Raw genomic sequence first — 18,450 nt, 5'->3', positions numbered from 1 at the left:
CATATTGTACAGAGGAGTGTAAATGGCATAATATTCCAAATGGGAAAAAACTGAACCTGCTGATGCATATATGACAAATTTTTCTGCTTTTGAGTGAAAATAGGTATCTAAATGGTAGTACCTGCCAGTGATCCATAGCTCCCATGGAACTCAAGAAAGATATGTAACCAGGTTCTTTAGAAAACGTGGTTTGTTTTTTTTTTATTATCTAGCATCTTGGAAAACTGTGTTGTTATTACCATTCAAGATTTTCAGGTCTGTATTTTTGGTATTCAGCAGGAACAGAGGTGGGAAGCCTTCAGTGAAATGTTTTGCAGTTACTAAAATTAATTTAGCACTCAATAAGTGGAATCATAGCCAAATGTTTGCATTTCAAATGAGGTTGCCATTCCACTCCTACAGCAGATGGAAGTAAGCTGCTAAACTCAACAATCTACTTCATTTTAACTTACAGGTATCAGGAGACACCATGATGTGAATGAACAACATGAACCAGCTCCACAAAACTGGCAGTCACAACTACCAAGAACTGTGGAAACTGAGACCATCGAAGGCAGAGGAATTGACTTCTGAGATGCAGAAAATATGAAAATTTGAAGTTCCTGCTTATATGAGGCATAACTGTGGCTCAATCCCAGTGAAAAGCAGGCTGTAAAATTACTTGACCTGTGGTAACTGCAGTTAATCAAGGTGAAACAAGGAATAGAACAGAGCTGGCTGGTTCCTTGGTCTGCTGTTCTGCAGAAGGTGACACTCCTTGCTTTCACACTGCCTGCCTTTCCTTTGAACTTAATAGCCAAGATCTTTAGGTGATGTTTCCTTTTCTGGTTTGCAATAAAAGAGATAAAAGATCCAGCTTCAGTTTTTCCGTAGGCAATTATGTTTACAAATATATGTCATAAAGTGGTCTTAATAGAAAAGTTATAAAAGAACGAATCAAAGAAAAGAGATCCTAATGCAACATCTGTCATGCCTTTTACAAGTACTGAGATTTTACACAGCTGCCTTTAATGTATGATTCCATATGCAAAAAGACATTTCAAGTGTACTAAAATAAAAGATTTATCTTTTATTCAAATCTTAAAAACAGAACGCCTTTTTTTAAGATAACTCTGCATTTTTGATTAGTTAATTCTTAAAACATCAGCAAAAATATCAACTACCCTAAGTTGCATAATTTCCTGCATGTGAATATGGTGAAGGTTGACAGAAATCTCAGCTGGCACAGTGATGTGAATAACCATGACATTGCTACCTACCAATCAACTGACATCTGAATTCCACAATAGGAAACTGGGATTAAGCATGTTAACCTCAAAGCCCAAAGGTACAGGAAGACAATCCTGGGTTTCACAGTAAATTTTTCAGCAACAGAAAGATACATTTATGGAGTATGTCTGAAATTAAATAAGCTCTTTTCTTATTTATCAAGTACTGGAACATTTCAATGACACCTTCTTCCAAATACTGTTCCAAGTTTTTTACATTTACACTTCAGAGATGAACAATTACTTTAAAATCAGTGAATAACTGTTAAAATTCATAAAGGACTCTGCTCAGCTTGACCCATATGCTTTTCAGATTTAATCTCCCTGAACATTTGAGTTTCTTTGAATTTTACCATGAAAATGATTACAGAGCATGCATTTTTATGTCACAGTTGCAGGCATTCATACAATATTAAATGTAGGGCATTATATGAATGAAAAGTACTATGTAAAATAACTGATTTAAAAAAAAAGAAAAATGAGAGAAAATAATGGCAAGCATAGCTTTAATAATTCAGCTCTGGCATCTCTTTGCTACAGACAGACAGAAAAATCACAGTGGCTATTCTTACTTCCTTCATATTCAGCTTAATGGCCATCAGCACCTGAGCAGAGGGCACACTGGGCATAGCAGGTGTCCTTATCACTTTGCTGTGACCCTGAGGGACCACGAAGGTCACACTGCCAGGGTGGCCAGGTTAAATGGTGCTTGAGTGCCCTGAGCAGAGTTTGCCTGTGCCCAGGGGAGAGAAGCTACAATCTGAGGTTGCTGAGTGATGAGTGAAAGATGGCAGCGTTCTCTCAAGAGTCATCAAATGATGTTCCCAGCCTTCATTACCTCCAGGGCCTGTCAAGGCTCCCAGGCATGTAACAGCCAGAATGGCCAGGTGGTAGCTTGGGAGGGAAGCACTCCTTGTGCATCAGCCCAGGAGAAGTTCATTGCACTCACAACTAATTTGACTGAAGAGGCAAAATTAAAATCATGATTGTAGTAGGCACTCACATGTTTTGGTGGCACTTCAGCTATGTCAGGTTCGGGTGTGATCACAGCCTTGTGTTCCCAGGAACAGCTCTGTTCCTCACTCCAAACCTGCCAGGTGCCCCTGAAGCAAAGTGGGACTGCAGCACAGACAGATACACGGCTGCTCCTAAGTTATATCTGCTCCTAAAAACACTGAACAAGTTCTGAGGGCCAGACTAGGGAAGGTCTGAAGAGATTCTCACTTTCAAGAAGAAGGGCTGGTGTAAGATGAGTTATAAACAGAGCAAGCATCAGACTTAAAGTCTTAAAGAAAATAAAATTTTCAGTGGAAATATTTTTAAATATTTTAATTTTTTTTTTTTTAAATCTTTATAGAAAGCACTTTATTTGCTTAAGATTTCCAGTTACAATCCCTGCCTGGAAAGGACTTTTGGTTATTAACTAATTGAATTTCTGTCTTATCTCCTATACTCTTTATTGTTACTATAAAATAGAGGGTGAGAATGTGTGATTTCTTGTGCAGCTCCACCAAAGGAATGTGCTCAGGTGGATGCTGACCCGGGACTCCTGCAGAATCTGCAATTATTAAATATGGTTTTCTTGCCCCAGTCACTGGCAGAAACTTCTTCACCTCAGTGACCAGAAGGCATTAGGTCCAAGCTTGTGTCAGCTCAAACAATGCTGGTTACAGTGCTTCTGCCAAAGCACTGTGAAACAGAACACACAAAAAAAAGAACAAGATAAACAAAAAATGAAACAGGGAAGCCCAACCCAGGGGTGGTGAGAAGCACTTTCTCCTGAAAAAGTTGACACAATGGGAGAAGATGGATAATACAGAAGAACTGAAAACAGCCAACATAATGTTGGAGATCATGAACTTCAGAGCATAGTTTGATGTAATTATATGATCTTTAGTCTGAAACGGTGTGTGAAAAACAATCCTGGGTCAGAAATCCATCACGTCACTGCAAACAGCATAAAAGCATGTTTCCTGTCCTTATAATCTGCATGGAGTGTTTTGCTGAAATGGACAGTTACAGTGCTTTGCTCATTTCCAAAATTAATTATGTAAGCAGATTTTGTCCTAGACAATCAGAAAATAATTTTAATTCAGGCTCTGTAATTTAAAATGAAGTTAGCAATTACATGGTAATTTCATCCTTATCACCAAGATATCCATACACGGTTCAAGTGTGCACTGAAAGAGTGACTTGGGCCAATGCAGACAAAGGCTCTGCTCGTACCCCAGAGCCACAGAATGGGCAGAGCACGACCCTGTGGGAAGGTGTATCTGTAAATTCCCTGATAAAACTATGCCACAGTGGCAAAAGAGTGGATTTGTTGATGAAAATCTGCACTGAACTGAGGTTTCTTGTGCCAGAGCTGTATTGCTCATGCTTCTAACACTTCAGCAAATGCTGATTAAAAATTTAAAAAGCTGGTGGGAAGACTGGAATTGTCATCTGCCCTGGGTGGTTTGCTTGCTTACACACTCTTTTCTCCAAGGTGCAGCTGGGGTTCTTCTGGTTTTGTTTGCATGTCAGCTAATTACTTATGCCACTACACATCCTTATTATGGAATGGGTAAATGATTTCTGCCAAGCAACTCTTCGAGCCACTAAGAGTTTTAAAACTGCTTTAAACTCTCAGGCATGTTGAAGAGCCTTATTGGGAGGAACAAGTGAGCATCAGTACATGTGTGGAGAAATCTCCAAGCAACAGGAGATGGTAGACACTTCTGGAATTGTAGGCATTGCTGGAGTGCTCAGACAGTAAGTGAGGGGCAAATTACATTCTAGCTGTAATTGGAAGCTCTGATCTAGAAAACAGCTAGAAAAAAACAGCATTAAAAGCTGTGTATGTAACCCTAAGGGCGAGCTGAGGACTAAATTCTGGGGTTATGGAATGTATCACATGAGAAAGCTGGGGGGCTCTTGATGGGAGAAGCCACTGTCACACGTGTTCCACTTCAGATAAAAGGAGTGCACAGCACCTAATAGGCAAATTATAATCTCCTCCTCCTCATGAAAGCAAGCCAGTTCTATGTATTGACCACTTTTCAGTGAAGAGGTGTGGTCAAAACAGGTTTTACGCAGAGGTCATGGAGAACAACACCTTTGACTGCCAGACACATGTTCTTGGAATTAATTAGAATGAGGTAATGCGAAAATTGCAGAACAATGTCAACCTTCTAAGAGAGGGAGAGATTAATTTGTATTCATTTAAACATAGTAGTAGGTAAGAACAACCTTTCCATATACCTTACCTCATCGAGACATCTCTCATACTGTTCTCTCTGATTTTCGTTTTCCAGAGCCAGCGCTGAATTCTCCGCCTACAGTAAAATGGAATAAATATGTAAATATGTACATTTAGCAAAGGATATATTTCACCACATGACAATTCATAAAAATTCTCAGGGGGCTTAATTATTTTCCTTCTTCAAGATCCAGAATAAAATGCACCATACAATTTATTTTGCTGCAGGTTGGTGCTTTGAGTAAAACCAGAAGTGACATTCATTTATGAGATTATTCACACCATGCATTACAATCCAGAACAATATCATAGCAGATATTCCACGTGTGTCCACCATCTCATCTTGTCAGGTGCAATAGACTTGGCAATGAAACACTATAAAAGATATTGACATCTCTTCTCTTCCTCTCCCTTTTCTGTTCAGAGGGAACTTGATAGCTGCGAACCACTCAGATGCAAACAGAGGCAGCCACTATCACAGGGAAACAAAAGCCAATCTTATGTAAACTTTTAACTCATAAGCCTGGTTTCTGCAGTGGGGAACTCCAGGAGCACAGGTCCTTCTACAGCTCATTGGTGAATTACACCCTTTAACTGAAGCAGATATATGTAATAGTCTTTACTTACAAAAAAAATATCCTCCTACTTCAACAGTGAGAGGTATTTTGCTACATCTAAACGCAATCTTGAAGCCAGATTTTTTTTCTCTCACATATGTAATTCTAAATATGATAAAGTTTCCTGTATATTAGGGCCTTTCATCTGTCTTTAATTTTCACCCTGTTCATATTTTTGCACTGTGAAAACTTCAATATAGCACAATCTGGTAAGTAAATCACAGTAAATGAAAGTATTTTTTTTATATATATCTGTATTAACTTTAGGAATTCTTATAGTATTGGAAAAAGAAAATTTTTAAAGTGTGATGAAGTTTCATCAGAGCAAGTTTCTACTATTCTTCTCTTAAAGGCTGAGAAACTAAAGCAATATATATATAAATCTATGAGTTATAAATGGCTCTAGAAATCTCTGTGCCTCCCATGCATAACTTCACGTCACATAACCATAACACCAAAATCAATACATTCCCATAATTACAACTATTATGCAATTTACAGTACTTGCATTACTTTAACCTTCTGTCAACCTATAAAACTTAAACAAATGCTGTTTCAAAGGAATTGTCGTTACCAAAACAACAGTGATAAATATAGTTAACATTTGTAGTTTTAGAGGAAAATTAATGTAATGTGCTGTATGGAAAGACTCTGTGGAAAGATGCACTGTTCCCCCTTCCTTGTTAAAAATAGTCAATGAATCAACAAAATAAGAATCCCAAAGTCTATTAAATTGGCCCATTAATAAAAATTTCAATTGCAGCTGAATCATAAAAGTAAGGCTTGGAAGCAAAAGCAAACATACACTATTATCCAGCATCTTGAAAGAGATTGAAGAGTGAAAGTGTGCTAAGAAACAAGGGCATATAGAGTTTACTTATTTAAAAGTCTAAATAAGCAACTGTACGGAATCTGCGCTTTATCTCCAGGGTACAATTAAAGCCAGCAAAGGTGGTAAAATGCTCTGCATCATATTTTCACAATGTCACCTATGAAAGGGTTCAACATATGGCTATAAAAAGTCTATGGGTGATCCTGCAGAGAGCACTGTGAGATGAGGCAGCAAAAAGTAGCAGATGCAGAAGTACCAAAGTAGAAGAAGAAGCTGCAAAAGCAAAAGCAGTAGTAAGAAATCAGAAGCTGGAGGGTAAATAGTCCTCCAGACTGAAGAGGCCATAGTTTGCTTTTACAGACAGGTTCTTGCAGGTTCATTGATAAAATAAAGAGATGTTCGTTACATAAAAATATATTTCTGAGTTAAAGATTTTCAGATGTTTTCTCTAAGAATATCCCCCTAAAATGCCATCCAAAAGAAATTCTTACTGTTTTGAAGCAATCACTAAAGGATTAGTCTGCACATATTTTCACTCACACATATTGACATACTTATGGATTTAATTTTTAATTTTCATTTTCATTAACATAAAAATATATTGTATGATTTTATCCTAAAATAATTTGGGCAGATTGCTTCCACATAGAAATGTGTAAAAGAACTACAGCACACACTTGTACTATATGAAATACAGAGAGAGCTCCCCATGCTTCTCTTACTCTATATTTTGGAATGCTGTTAAATGGAATGCTAAATCTTCTTGGATCTGTTCACTAAATCCCTGATTTCAGCAAGCTATTCCATTACAAACAGGCTACCAAAATTAGGAGATCTAAACTTGACAGTATTATAAATAAATGCTACATTTCAGCTCTTATCAACCCACAGTGGAAACATCTGTATAATAAAACCTATTCTCACACCACTGCTTTCAAAATTGTAGTGGAAGGATGTAATGCAGTTAATATTAGCTTGAATTTTGTGCTTCTTGATTGCCAAGCAAATCAAGCCTATTTATTTGGCATTTTTGTAATGAGGACCAGACTAGAAGGGAACACTTGACTGACTTTACTTTAGAATCTGTGCCAGTTCCCACAACATGGGAAAACCAGTACTTGATACACTAAATCACTCTACATTGCAACCAAATACTTGATAATAATCCTCATTCCCCTGAAAGTATTCTTTTGGAAAATTTGTAGTAGCACTTACAGTCTCAAAACCCTGCCTCCTAATCCAAACCTTCATTTATTTAACAGAAATCACTGGGTTTTGATGTTATTGTAAAGCTGCTCAATTTTTGCTCCAAAGAATCTGCCTGCCTCTCGTATTGTATATTCTGGGCTTCCTTTGCCAGTTAAGCAAAGTACATCTCCTTGAGGGAAGCTGCTATTAAATCTACTTCCATTTTTATTTTCAGGCCACACTTAGAGAAAGCTACGCTGCAGTAAGAAGCCCCTCTCACTTCTCACAGCTTGAAAGCTTTTGCACCCTTGCAGGCAAGCAGGGGCAGTGACAGTTCTGACCCCCAGTGCAACCACTAATCCCATCCATAACCTGGCAGGGGACTATGCAGGGAAAACTGAGCTTGCTGAGAACAAGCAACTGAGAGCCCTGAGAACAGCACTTTCTGAGATAGCCACTGATTTCTATAGAGATTTCTAGTTTTAGGCAGAGCTGTCCTCTAGGAATTGATGTATATTTCATGTTACATTTAGAAATGAACAATCCTTCTCTGTCCCTCAGCCTTGCAAGCACTAAAAGCGATGCAGCCCAGCAGACACGGCAAACTCAGCGCCTGCCACCAGCACCTCAGGCAAACACATCTTTTCGGGGGGGGGGACAGATCTCAAAGTACAGCAGCATTCAGTCAGCCAACAGTAACTGTGGCATAGTTTACCACCAAATGAAACATCAGTACATTTTGGTTTTGGATCATTACAGATTCAAGGATCCTAAAATGTCAAAACAGACATCCCTCCCAATTCCGATTTGGGAGAAAGGATTTTGCACAAGAGTCTCTCCAAACATTGGAAAATTTAAAGATTTCAGTCATGACTTGGATAATGCTAAGCAGCCTCCAACTTCCTGAATTAGAGACAACATTGTTCTGAACTGAGAGATTGGGTTTATAGAAAATCAGTTTGAAAGGTAAAACTTCAGACTACTTTAACAAAACCGAGGCTGCCTTGAATTGATACCACTGCTAACACAGTCATTATAAGAGACTTTGCCAACTGATTTTAATTCCTTCCTCAGGATGAAAAACATAGCCCTGGTAATGATAAAAAGTCTTTGGGTCAGCTAATAGCTTTCTCTCCCTTCCACAGATATTTTCTCATCTGGGGCAGCTGTTAGCACAGTTTCAAAGTTAGTAAAAGGCTACACACCTGATGCTTCAACAGACAATGCTCTGCACTTTTATAATGACAAGGAAATTAATTAAAACATTGAATTTTCTACTAGAATGCACGAATAAAAGAGAATCGTGACTAAAAGAGAATTACGTAGAAGATAGTTTTCCTTACTCAACCACTGCAGAGATGAGACAAAACAAAAGGACGGGAGGGGGAAGAGAGAAGAAAGCAGAGAGCGTGATGCATTTTGCACTAAGGGAAGAGGAGATCACAGAATCATAGAATGGTTTGGAATGAAAGGACCTTTAAAGATCACCTAGTCATGGACAGGAGGTGAAGGTCTAAAGGTTGTATGTCTAGTTAGCAGCTCAGCATGCTCTGAAGGTATCATCAATAAAGGTCAAGAGGAACAAAGTTATGACAGTGAACTTTAAAATCCCTGACAGAATGCTACTCCACAGTTACCAGGTTCGCTCCTTTGTTATTTATACTAAACCGTTTGTCCATTTACAGAAAGCTTTATTGATTTACACAGACACTCATTTGTCATGCCCAGTGCAGTGTATTAAGGGCTGTCCAAGCACTTCAAATGTACTCAGCAATTTTTTCCTGCTTTCAGCTTCTGATTTTGTATACTTTTGTGGTCACAACTTCCTACAGCACATGAGAGGTCAAACGCTGTCATTGGCAAGGTAAGAAGTGATGCTGTTGCATTTTTTCCTCAGGTCCTTAGAGCATTTTTGGTGAGCTGCTGTTCTGGGAAGAGTTTACCACTTGAATCACCTCTGTGTCATTGGTCACAGAGAACTTTTTGCATTTTTCTGTCCCTGTTATGCAGAAAATTTGTCCTTTGAAAGACTAATCCAACAAATTGTCAGAGGAAAGTTTAACACCATACTTATGCTGGTCAGAAGAACTGAAAATTACATTTGTGCTTTTAAATCAATGTAATTGTAGCAACAAAAGCCTTAATTTAATTCTACCACTGTAACAGCATTTCCACTGGCCACTTTCCAGTGCCTTTTATATTAGTAAAGACAGCTCTTTGCTAGGAGTAAAATGGGAGCTGCACCTCAAGGCCACCTGTCAACATTTGGATGTTTCCACCTTGTCCTTTACACTTTTTCCACAACAGATCAACACTGGGCAACCACAGAGTGTGCCCCTGCTGAACAGCTCTGCTCCCTGGCCCCACATCCCCGGGACACTGAGCCTGGGCAGTGCTAGCTACTGATGCAATAAGCAGTGAATTTAGTGGAATAATACTTAGGAAAAGTGCATTTTTTTTTCAAATGTCCTAGTCTTAATTATTTCTTCTGGATCATGGAGATGGGAGAAAAAAACTCCCAAAACAACCAAAAAGAACAAATTAGTGATAGGATGACAGCTTCTCACCCTTTCTTCAAAACACTTAGCCTTCTAAGTAGGATCATTTTCTGTTTTATTTTTCAATAGCCTGTTATATTTGACCCCACTTAAAACATTTGACATATTTTATCTGAAATATTCAGCTACTGTTTAATTCCCATTCACTTAAAACATGGCACGAAAGTCATACATATGCGATGCTAAATAATAAAGCACAGAACTATACAAGTGTCAATTATAATTCTGTCTATAAAAAGGCCACATTAAACCTTACTGGGCAGCACTGGTGGGGATCATTCTTGCAATTCACAACTTCAGCAATATTTTTTCAATTCTTTACTGCTACAAAACTGTATTAAATCTCAAAAGCCGTCTATCTCCCAGGCCATGCTGTGCTATAACTGTGCTACCCATGGGTTTGTAGACTCACAGAAAGCAGTACAACCTTCTAAAGTATGCTAGAAATCAGAAGATACTTATTCAACATCAGGAAACTAACCACTTAAGGCTACCAAAAACTCCTTGGGTTTAAATGTTGCTAAGAAAAAGCAGCCCAAGGTCCGTGCAACTTCTTATGATGCCTTATCAATTATTGATTAGCAGATTCATGTATTTAAACATGAATTTACAGCAGAAATTAGGTAACAGTTTTAAAATTTGTGTTGATTTCATGCTGTCAGAGATCAGAACCCAGAACTTGTTCATTTATCTGCACATTTTCAGCAGATTGCACGAAGGGATTCCCACCCACAGTCCTGGTTAGGGCTCATAACCACAGAGATCTTTCCCTCTCTGCTGAGCTACTCCCAGTTCAAACAAGAAGAAACAACGGGTGTTCAACCTAAATGAGGGAGCCTCCCTTTGGAAAGAAGGGTATAACTAGAATTTAATCCTTCAAATCTACTCAAACTGGATAAATGTATAAACTTCAAGACCTGAATCAAACAAACCAGAACCAAATGAGATTCATACACTGCTGATGAGACTGTGTCCTAAAAATGACTAAAGCAAACCTCATATTCCTGGGAATTCCTCTGCTAAATACCTTTATTCTGCCCCCCGCCCCAAATCTGGGCTGGAAATTTTCAACTGAATGACAGTATTTGTCTTTTCTTCTTCCAGTTAACTCTAAAGTAGTTAAGAATTACAAACCTTTAAAACTTTAACATTTTCCCTTCTGACACCACAGAAATGTTTGGAGTTGACATTTTAAAGAGAAGGTTAGGAATACATCTAGCGAAACAGACGGCATTATAAGCACAGGCTTATCTCCAAGCAAATAATCACCCAGGCTCCTACTAACAGATATATCAATAATAGTGTTGTATGTTTACCTGCATGCAAATTGGAGAAAACAGCAAATTCTACCAGTATTTACAGAGATAATAATAGACTCTCAACATTTCCACTGGTAAAGCACTGTCAATACAGGCCTTTGCACAAATGGGTTAAACTTATGAAGAATGTCTTTTTTTGTTTCCCAAAAATTTCTTCCAAACGAGCACATATAAAACAGTTTTTGAGGACCAGGATTAGAAGAGGTCTGAATAAACAGAGAGAGGCAGCAAACAACTATATTTCCTAAAGACATGGTCTATATAACACACATGCACTTGATAAACCATAGAGGTACAAGCATGGGGAGCCAAAAGCCCCACCAAGACTCCCACCACATCCTTTTTTTCCCCCTTCTTGTTTTAAGTGATTTTTTCCTTACAGAATTGCTGTCCCTAAAAACAGAGAGCATTTCACCCTGACAGACTGACTGTGCTTCCTCATGTAATATTCACAGATAGTTATTTCTTCTATAAAAGAAAAAATCCCTGCTCCATGAAAAAAGGTCTGAGATCCTGAAATTGTGAGTCAAACTAAGATTCTTACAATTAACACAGACAGATAAAGGCAAGTGGTGTGGACTTGATTAATCTGAAATGGCATTTTGTGGTTAATATCTAATTGTATGTGACTCATACCTAAGTATCTTTGCACTGAAACCTCTTTTAGGAGCCAATCACATCACATTTGGTCAGTTGCATTTGTTTCAATTTTTCTTGAAATTCTAACTCTTTGAAATAGTAATTACTTGATAAATTTGATAATAGCAATTATTAGTAAAGATTACTTGAAAACCATTGACTATCTGTAAACCCAGTGCTTAAGCTCAATACAAAACTTACAATGCAGTCATTTGCAAAGAAAATATTTGCTTTGCTTTGCAGGGAAACATTTTGGAGAAGACTTTTATCAAATTTAGGAGTCACATTGAAACCAATAACTAAATTTTTTAAATTTAAAAAATTTAATTTTTTTACCTTTTAAAAGGTAGGTTTTTCTTTTAGTTTTTCTTTTTTTATTTAAATTCAGATCTTGAGGAAGACTCATATATTTTAAGACAGTTTTTCAAGCACTAAGAAAGACCACTTTAGAATTTACTGTAAATGAGTTATCCTTCAAAGCTGGGCAATTTCGACCATGAGCTCACTGACACCGTGACAATTTTGTACTTTCTGTGATTCCATTATCCACACCTGAGCAGCACACTCAGCTTCAAGGTTCATCTAATGGGGAGCTTGAAAGGAATAGGGCATTTCAGATCTCTATATGAAAATTAATCTCTGGGCCACTTTATCCCAGCAGAAACACTTCCTATTTCCCCCCTCTTGTCTTTGAGATGCTCAGAGAAAATACTGAAATGCTATTACTGATCCTTGGCTCTGGGAAGTGAGTATGGAAGAGGAAGACAAAGGACAAACTGCCTTTACAGGTAGAAAACCTTGAAATTAAGTATCAGGAAGACAAGGATTACATAAAGTATTCAGGATTTTTTTTTTTTTAATTTCTAGAAATTCTATCAAGAGCAGCTCTTCTCTAAAGTAGCTTTTCTATGGGTTTTTTGAATAACATTGGACTGAAAATAAAATATAATTTCACAGGTCAGTGGAAAAAAAAACCGGCTTTAATGCTGTAACTGGTGCTTCCAGGCTGCTCAATGCACCTGAACCAAAGGGCTGCTATTAAATGATAGTAAACAGTAAAAATCTGGAGCTCAATTTGGCACTGTCTTCAAGGAACACCAACACCAGCCTCCTCCCCACTTGCCCATTCCACTCCCCCAAGGAAATTAAGCAATTGAGTTTGCTCATGGGGGCTGAGGATAGAAACAAAATATTCAGACTTTACTGCATTCCTGCTTTTTGTCCCCTCATTTAACGTATAATCTACAACACAAATGTATCCCATACCCAATTATTTTGGATCTCACTGGAAGGTAAAAGAGCAGATGTTTTGCTCTGACTTCAGAGAAAGTGGATGCTGAATATTTATCAAAAAATATTTTTTCCTAATTATTTATCCTAAGTTCCTTCATTTAGTTCAAACAAAAGTAATTATGAAATAAAATGATTTAAACTGACAGTGTGGAAAACACTGATTCCATATGCTTGAATGTCACATGCACTGGTTGGGTGATGGGAAACTCATACCAGTTCTCTGCTATGCAAGTGGGGAAATCTTTTTTTCTTCTTTTCCAAAGAAACATGTATGAGTTTTTCTGAAATGGAAAAAATGGAATATACAACTGGTTTTCCATTTTAAAAAATGCCCCTTCAGCTTTTTTTTATTTGAATTACAAGAAAAAGAATGACTTTTCTTTGTTATACTATGCAATAGACTTAAAAATTATGTGATGGTATAATTGATACTGCCACAAAGTATTTTTAAACATAATAAAATATAAAATATATTTTTTTCCTTCTCCTATGCTGAATCATTTTACTCTGTTCCTTTAAAGACTTCAAGTTAAAAGCTTTCCACCACAATAAGCTATTAACGTCAACTGTTTCACACTTCGCAACATAAATTTATAACAAGTTTTCCTGTTTTAACTACATGGGAGCACTGAGTTATTCCTGAAGGCGATGTTTCCTGCAATTCCACTCTCTTCATCAGAAGTCACCCATAAGTCAACCTCCCCAGGTATTTCAAAATGAACTTCTCTTGATGGCCTCAGTTATTTCTGTCCCTCCCAGCTAAGGAGTCGTGAAGCCGAGTGGAGCAGGACAGGTATTGGTGCTGTGTTATGGAGAGCATCGAATGCCACATAACGTGCAGCAATTGTTTTGTAGCCAGTAGCCAACTCCTAATACCTGAATCACAAAATTACTGCTCATTTCCAGCTAGCTGAAATGAAACTCTATTTGCAAATATCACCGTGTTTCTCCTGAGAGCTTTGAACATTCTTCTCTTTTGTTCTTACAGGCGCAGCACGAATCGGGCAATGTCCCTTGCTCCACACAGCAACATGTGGCTTTTGCAGTGACATTTGTTAAATTGAAAGTTCTGATTCATTTAATTTTTAATCTTTTAGAGTGAATTTGCAGAGTAATTGTATTTGGCCTAAAAGAGCAACAGCCCAGGCCTCAAATTCTGCCTTTTAAAAGATTCAGCAGATTGGAGTTGTGTCTGGCTTTTTCTGCCCTGTGCAGACTGTGCTCACTTAGAGAAGATGGGATGAGGATCCTGTGGAAAATTATGTGGCAGCACCTGATTGTGATCCTAACGAGTTATATGAAATGTCTCCTACTGAGCTGGCTGACATCAGGTCCATCCACATTGGATTTTGGGCTTGGATGAGCTGTGAGTGTCCAGATCTCCAGTGATTTTTCTGATCATTACAGTGACCAGGTAAGAGCTCAAACCGTGGTGTGGCCTTGGATCCAATGGACTGGGTTTCTTTTACAGGAAATGGGAAGAGGAACTGCAGCTGCTGCTGGGCTTTCCTGGAGCTCAGCCAGAGTGACTCCCCAAAATGTACAGAGCACAACTCTGAGGATCTGCTCCTGTTACACTGCAGTGCTCCCAAGGCAGACACACAATTATAACAGGATGTCTCCCTAAATTAATAGGGAAGCCCTAAGGCAGTCCACTGCCAGGACAAAATCATATCCCACAATACCAAAGTAAAAGACAGGTCTGTTGGGAACTTTTTCCTGCACACAAGAGAGATGTGCCAGAGGCATTTTTCTACTTGCATATTTTTATAGCTTTGTACATTATGAAAACAGAAAATAAAAACCTGCACAGAAACATATACATTCAATCCAGCTACATAGAAAGCAAATTGTATTGTAATTATATATTTTTAAGTGCTCCTGTGTTATATTAAAGTCTTTCTCAATTATTAACTTAACCTTGCTCTTCAGCATACACAATTTGTCTCAGATTTTGTTCTTTGTACTTCCATTTGTTTGCAAACTACATTCTAAGAGGTCCAAGAAAGGCCTTAGGCTACAACTTTGGGAGAATGTGGCATACCAGAAGTTCTTAAAAAACAAGGTTTGGCTGACAATCACAGTCTCATATGGCACATATTTTAGGTCAAAGTTGATGGCATTCAGTGGTGCCCCAGTAAGAAGCTCAGGCATGAAAAGCACAGCAGCAGCAGACCAACAGCCCAGCCCTGATCTGCAGAATGAGCCAAAGTAACATCATACATAATTAAACTCAGCTCAAGTGCAGCCACTGGAACTGCACCCACCTTCACATGTCTAAATTTGATAGCCAAATACAATAACACTGGTATCAACGATGAGGAAATGTTGCTGTTCTCTCATTCCAAGCTCCTGTTTAGGAGCAGGATCAGTGATTAATCAATTGGCCTAAAGGGAAAAGGCAGAGAAAAGAACGAAAATAAATCGATGTATGAAATACTATGCAATGTCACATATATCTAGAATTGATCACATTACTGTTCTGTCAGATTGCCCTGCAATTGGGAAATATTCCTGTCTGGCAGATGTCACCAGTGAGGCAAATCACTTACTCAAAGCCAGGAGCAATTCTCATCTCTTCTTTCTATTCAATGTCTCTGTGAAAAATACAGGTTTTGCCTAATACCAGCAAAGTTCTTTTTTACAATGAACTAAGAATACTTATTTTTACTCATCTAATTGGGTAAAATTTTGAATAGTTATCCTGGGGTCACTTCAAAGGGCTAAATATTTGAGAAAAAGAGTATAAAGACAACCATCACTGGAATGGAGAAAATCCTATATTGTGCCACAGCAAGAGGAGCCCAGAGGAAGACACAAATTGTTCCCTTAAAAATGGAGTTATGTCAACACTATCTGCAAAGATCTGCTAAGGCTGGCTCAGGTTGCTCATGCATCGTTCTACTGAGGCCAATACTCTGGTTCTCAAGAAGAGCTAATTAGCTCAAATGAAAGCTTCTTCATGCAGTGACACTGCTTCTGCTACCTGAACTACTTTGCATGGCAGGGCATTATATAAAAAGATGATGCTGTTTATAAAGCTTGCAACAGAGCCTTTTTCTCTGTTTCACACCTCCTACCTTAATTGAATCAAATTTATGCATGTATATGTGTAACAGTAATCTCTGCACGGCACTGGGGAGATGCTTCAATGTCTAACAAAATCCTTTTTGTGATGATACAGATCAGACTTAAGGTTACAGAAAGAACGCTCATTGTATTTAAGAAAAAGAATATTACAATGGTCATTATTGGTAACAGCAGCTAAAGAATGGTGACATCAAATAGGACTGAAGGAAATTACCAAGGAGCAGGCAACAGGCTTTTCTCTGACACCTGTCTAAGGTCTGAATATATAAACTCCATAAGGTTCAAAAGATGAGAAAGGAGGAGCTATTGGAGACAATTAAGGAGAAGCTTCAGCTGTTTCAGCCCCATGATCTCTTCACTGAAAAGCCTCTGCTCATTTCCAGATTAGCATTAACTGTTAAGAAAAATGCTAACCAAGTCTTGCAGCAGGACAGATGCACTACAGGAAAATACCTTAACTTCTGTTTAAACACACAGCAGCACAACCCTCATACCCATTTCTCAGCTGAGCTGAAATTGTTGCTGCAATAACTTTACAGAGTATTTTGTCTAGCAAAGTAGCCAATGTGTAAGTACTTCTTAGAGTTTAACAAAAAGCTGAATGAAAAACTCAGGTCTTACCTGCTTCCTCTATTTTAAATGACTTTTTCCTGAAGAACTTAAATGTTAAGACCCAGAACACTTAAAATCAGGAGGATTTTTCTGGAGGAACAGACTGACTGAAGACAAGAAGGAAACCTGCAGGCTTGTTAAAGGGAAACACCTGTAATCACCAACGGAGCCCTTCTCCTAAATTATTGCCAAGTCTTGGCCCTGTCTGAGTACACACTACCCAGAAGAGGAATAGGAAAACCCATGAATCACAAAGATGAACGAGCACTGTCACCACACGTGATGGAAGGCCAGCAGGGATCACAGGTCTTCCCGTGGGAAGGGAAGAAGCTCTGCCCTCTAGATGGCATTATGCGCCTGTAGATCCCAGATGGAGCTGGACAGCCCTGCCAGGCAAGGTAACCACGTCTCCACCTGCATGCGAGCCCAGAGGTCAGGAAGGTCAGATGGCAACTCCTGGACTGCATGGGAAGGTGAGAGCTGCACATTCCTGAAGGGCAGAGCAGGAGCTGTCCTGGGCAGAGACCTGCTTTGGCTGTCCCACGTGGGAAGCAGAGGAATGGTGCTCAGCCTAAGGTGGAAAAAACTGGAGGATCTGACCCCATATGGAGAAAGACAACTTAACTGGAAGAGGTGGGCAATATGAGAAAACATGTAATAAAAACCAAAAACAAACAGCAAAAAAACCACATGTCCTTATGAATAAACACAACTCTCCTTGACATTTAATAGCATCTGAAAGAGACAAGGGTACAGTAAAATGTGCATGTAGCTATCCACATACAGCACATGAGGCTATATTGTATCCATGTATAGCTTTTCTGACTATGCACTGAAATTCAACCCTTACTTAGTGATAATCAGGTATCTACAGAACCATCAGCAAAAATCAGTTTCACACATAATGGACTGATGTCAGACTATTCCACTTTTGATTTATCTATCCTCTCTATATATTTATAACTAATCTTAAAATCTGTGCTTGTCACCATGACAGATTAGGCAGACCTAAAAATAATCTTTTGGGTATTTTCTGCTGTGGACTATCAAATTAGCTGCATAATAAAGCCAGTGAATATCGAATTTCAAGAGTATGTTAATCATAGAGATTTCACATGTGTAGTTAAGCATTTCCCAACACAGAAGCCAACCCTCACAGGCTAGAATTCAGCACAATGCCCGTAATTCCAGTGTATCAGTGTAAGTATACCTCCCCAGTATCCCTGCTCTAATCTCCAATGCTGTATTTCTATAAGATGAACAAAAAGGAAATCACTACCAAATTAAGAAACAGTGCATTGCCATGAAGATGTCATTACTGTTGAAGCATTTTCAAGGTCAGTAAAGAGAAATTATTTTACTATGTAAGAGTTGCAAGGGATTCAGCTCTAACAGCTGAGGTAAATGAATCAGGATTTCCTATGCAGCCAGTGGAGAATGTCCACAGAATACTCAGACTTTTAAAATAATGTTAGTTTGAAATGAACTGCAACTATGTATTTAGTTTATGAACTGTAGAACTGTCATTACTGTCAGCTAAATTGCATGCATTAGTATGTAAATTAAAAATATAGGGCATGATTCTAAACATCTCTGTCACATAGAAGGTTTCCTCTGAAACAACTGCCACTGTGAGTAATTAGCAGGCTCACAGAAAGGGCTTGTGGAGAGCCAGGCTCAGAGTGCACAGCTGAGAGAAACTATTTAAAAAACTCCTGAGCCTCACTCTCCAAAATGATAGATGTGTGGGGATAAACACAGCCACCTAGATCTATAACACAGGGTTGGAAAAT

At 38.4% G+C, this 18,450-nt stretch overlaps 1 protein-coding gene across 10 annotated transcripts in view; it reads right to left on the bottom strand.

Moving 5' to 3' along the window:
* The window catches only part of NCKAP5 (NCK associated protein 5), a 379,062-nt gene that overhangs the window by 89,229 nt on the left and 271,383 nt on the right, over positions 1-18,450 (bottom strand). For all 10 annotated transcript variants that reach the window (XM_019290553.3, XM_019290551.3, XM_019290552.3 and 7 more), the window contains one exon: positions 4,517-4,585. In XM_019290553.3, the coding sequence (XP_019146098.2) occupies positions 4,517-4,585 (69 nt within the window). The remainder of the gene's footprint in view (positions 1-4,516; positions 4,586-18,450) is intronic.

This window comes from Corvus cornix, chromosome 7, assembly GCF_000738735.6.
Source record: "Corvus cornix cornix isolate S_Up_H32 chromosome 7, ASM73873v5, whole genome shotgun sequence".
In the NCBI taxonomy this organism is placed as follows: Eukaryota; Metazoa; Chordata; class Aves; order Passeriformes; family Corvidae; genus Corvus; species Corvus cornix.
Note: the sequence above shows the minus strand (reverse complement) of the source record. Positions and strands in the feature narration are given on the sequence as shown.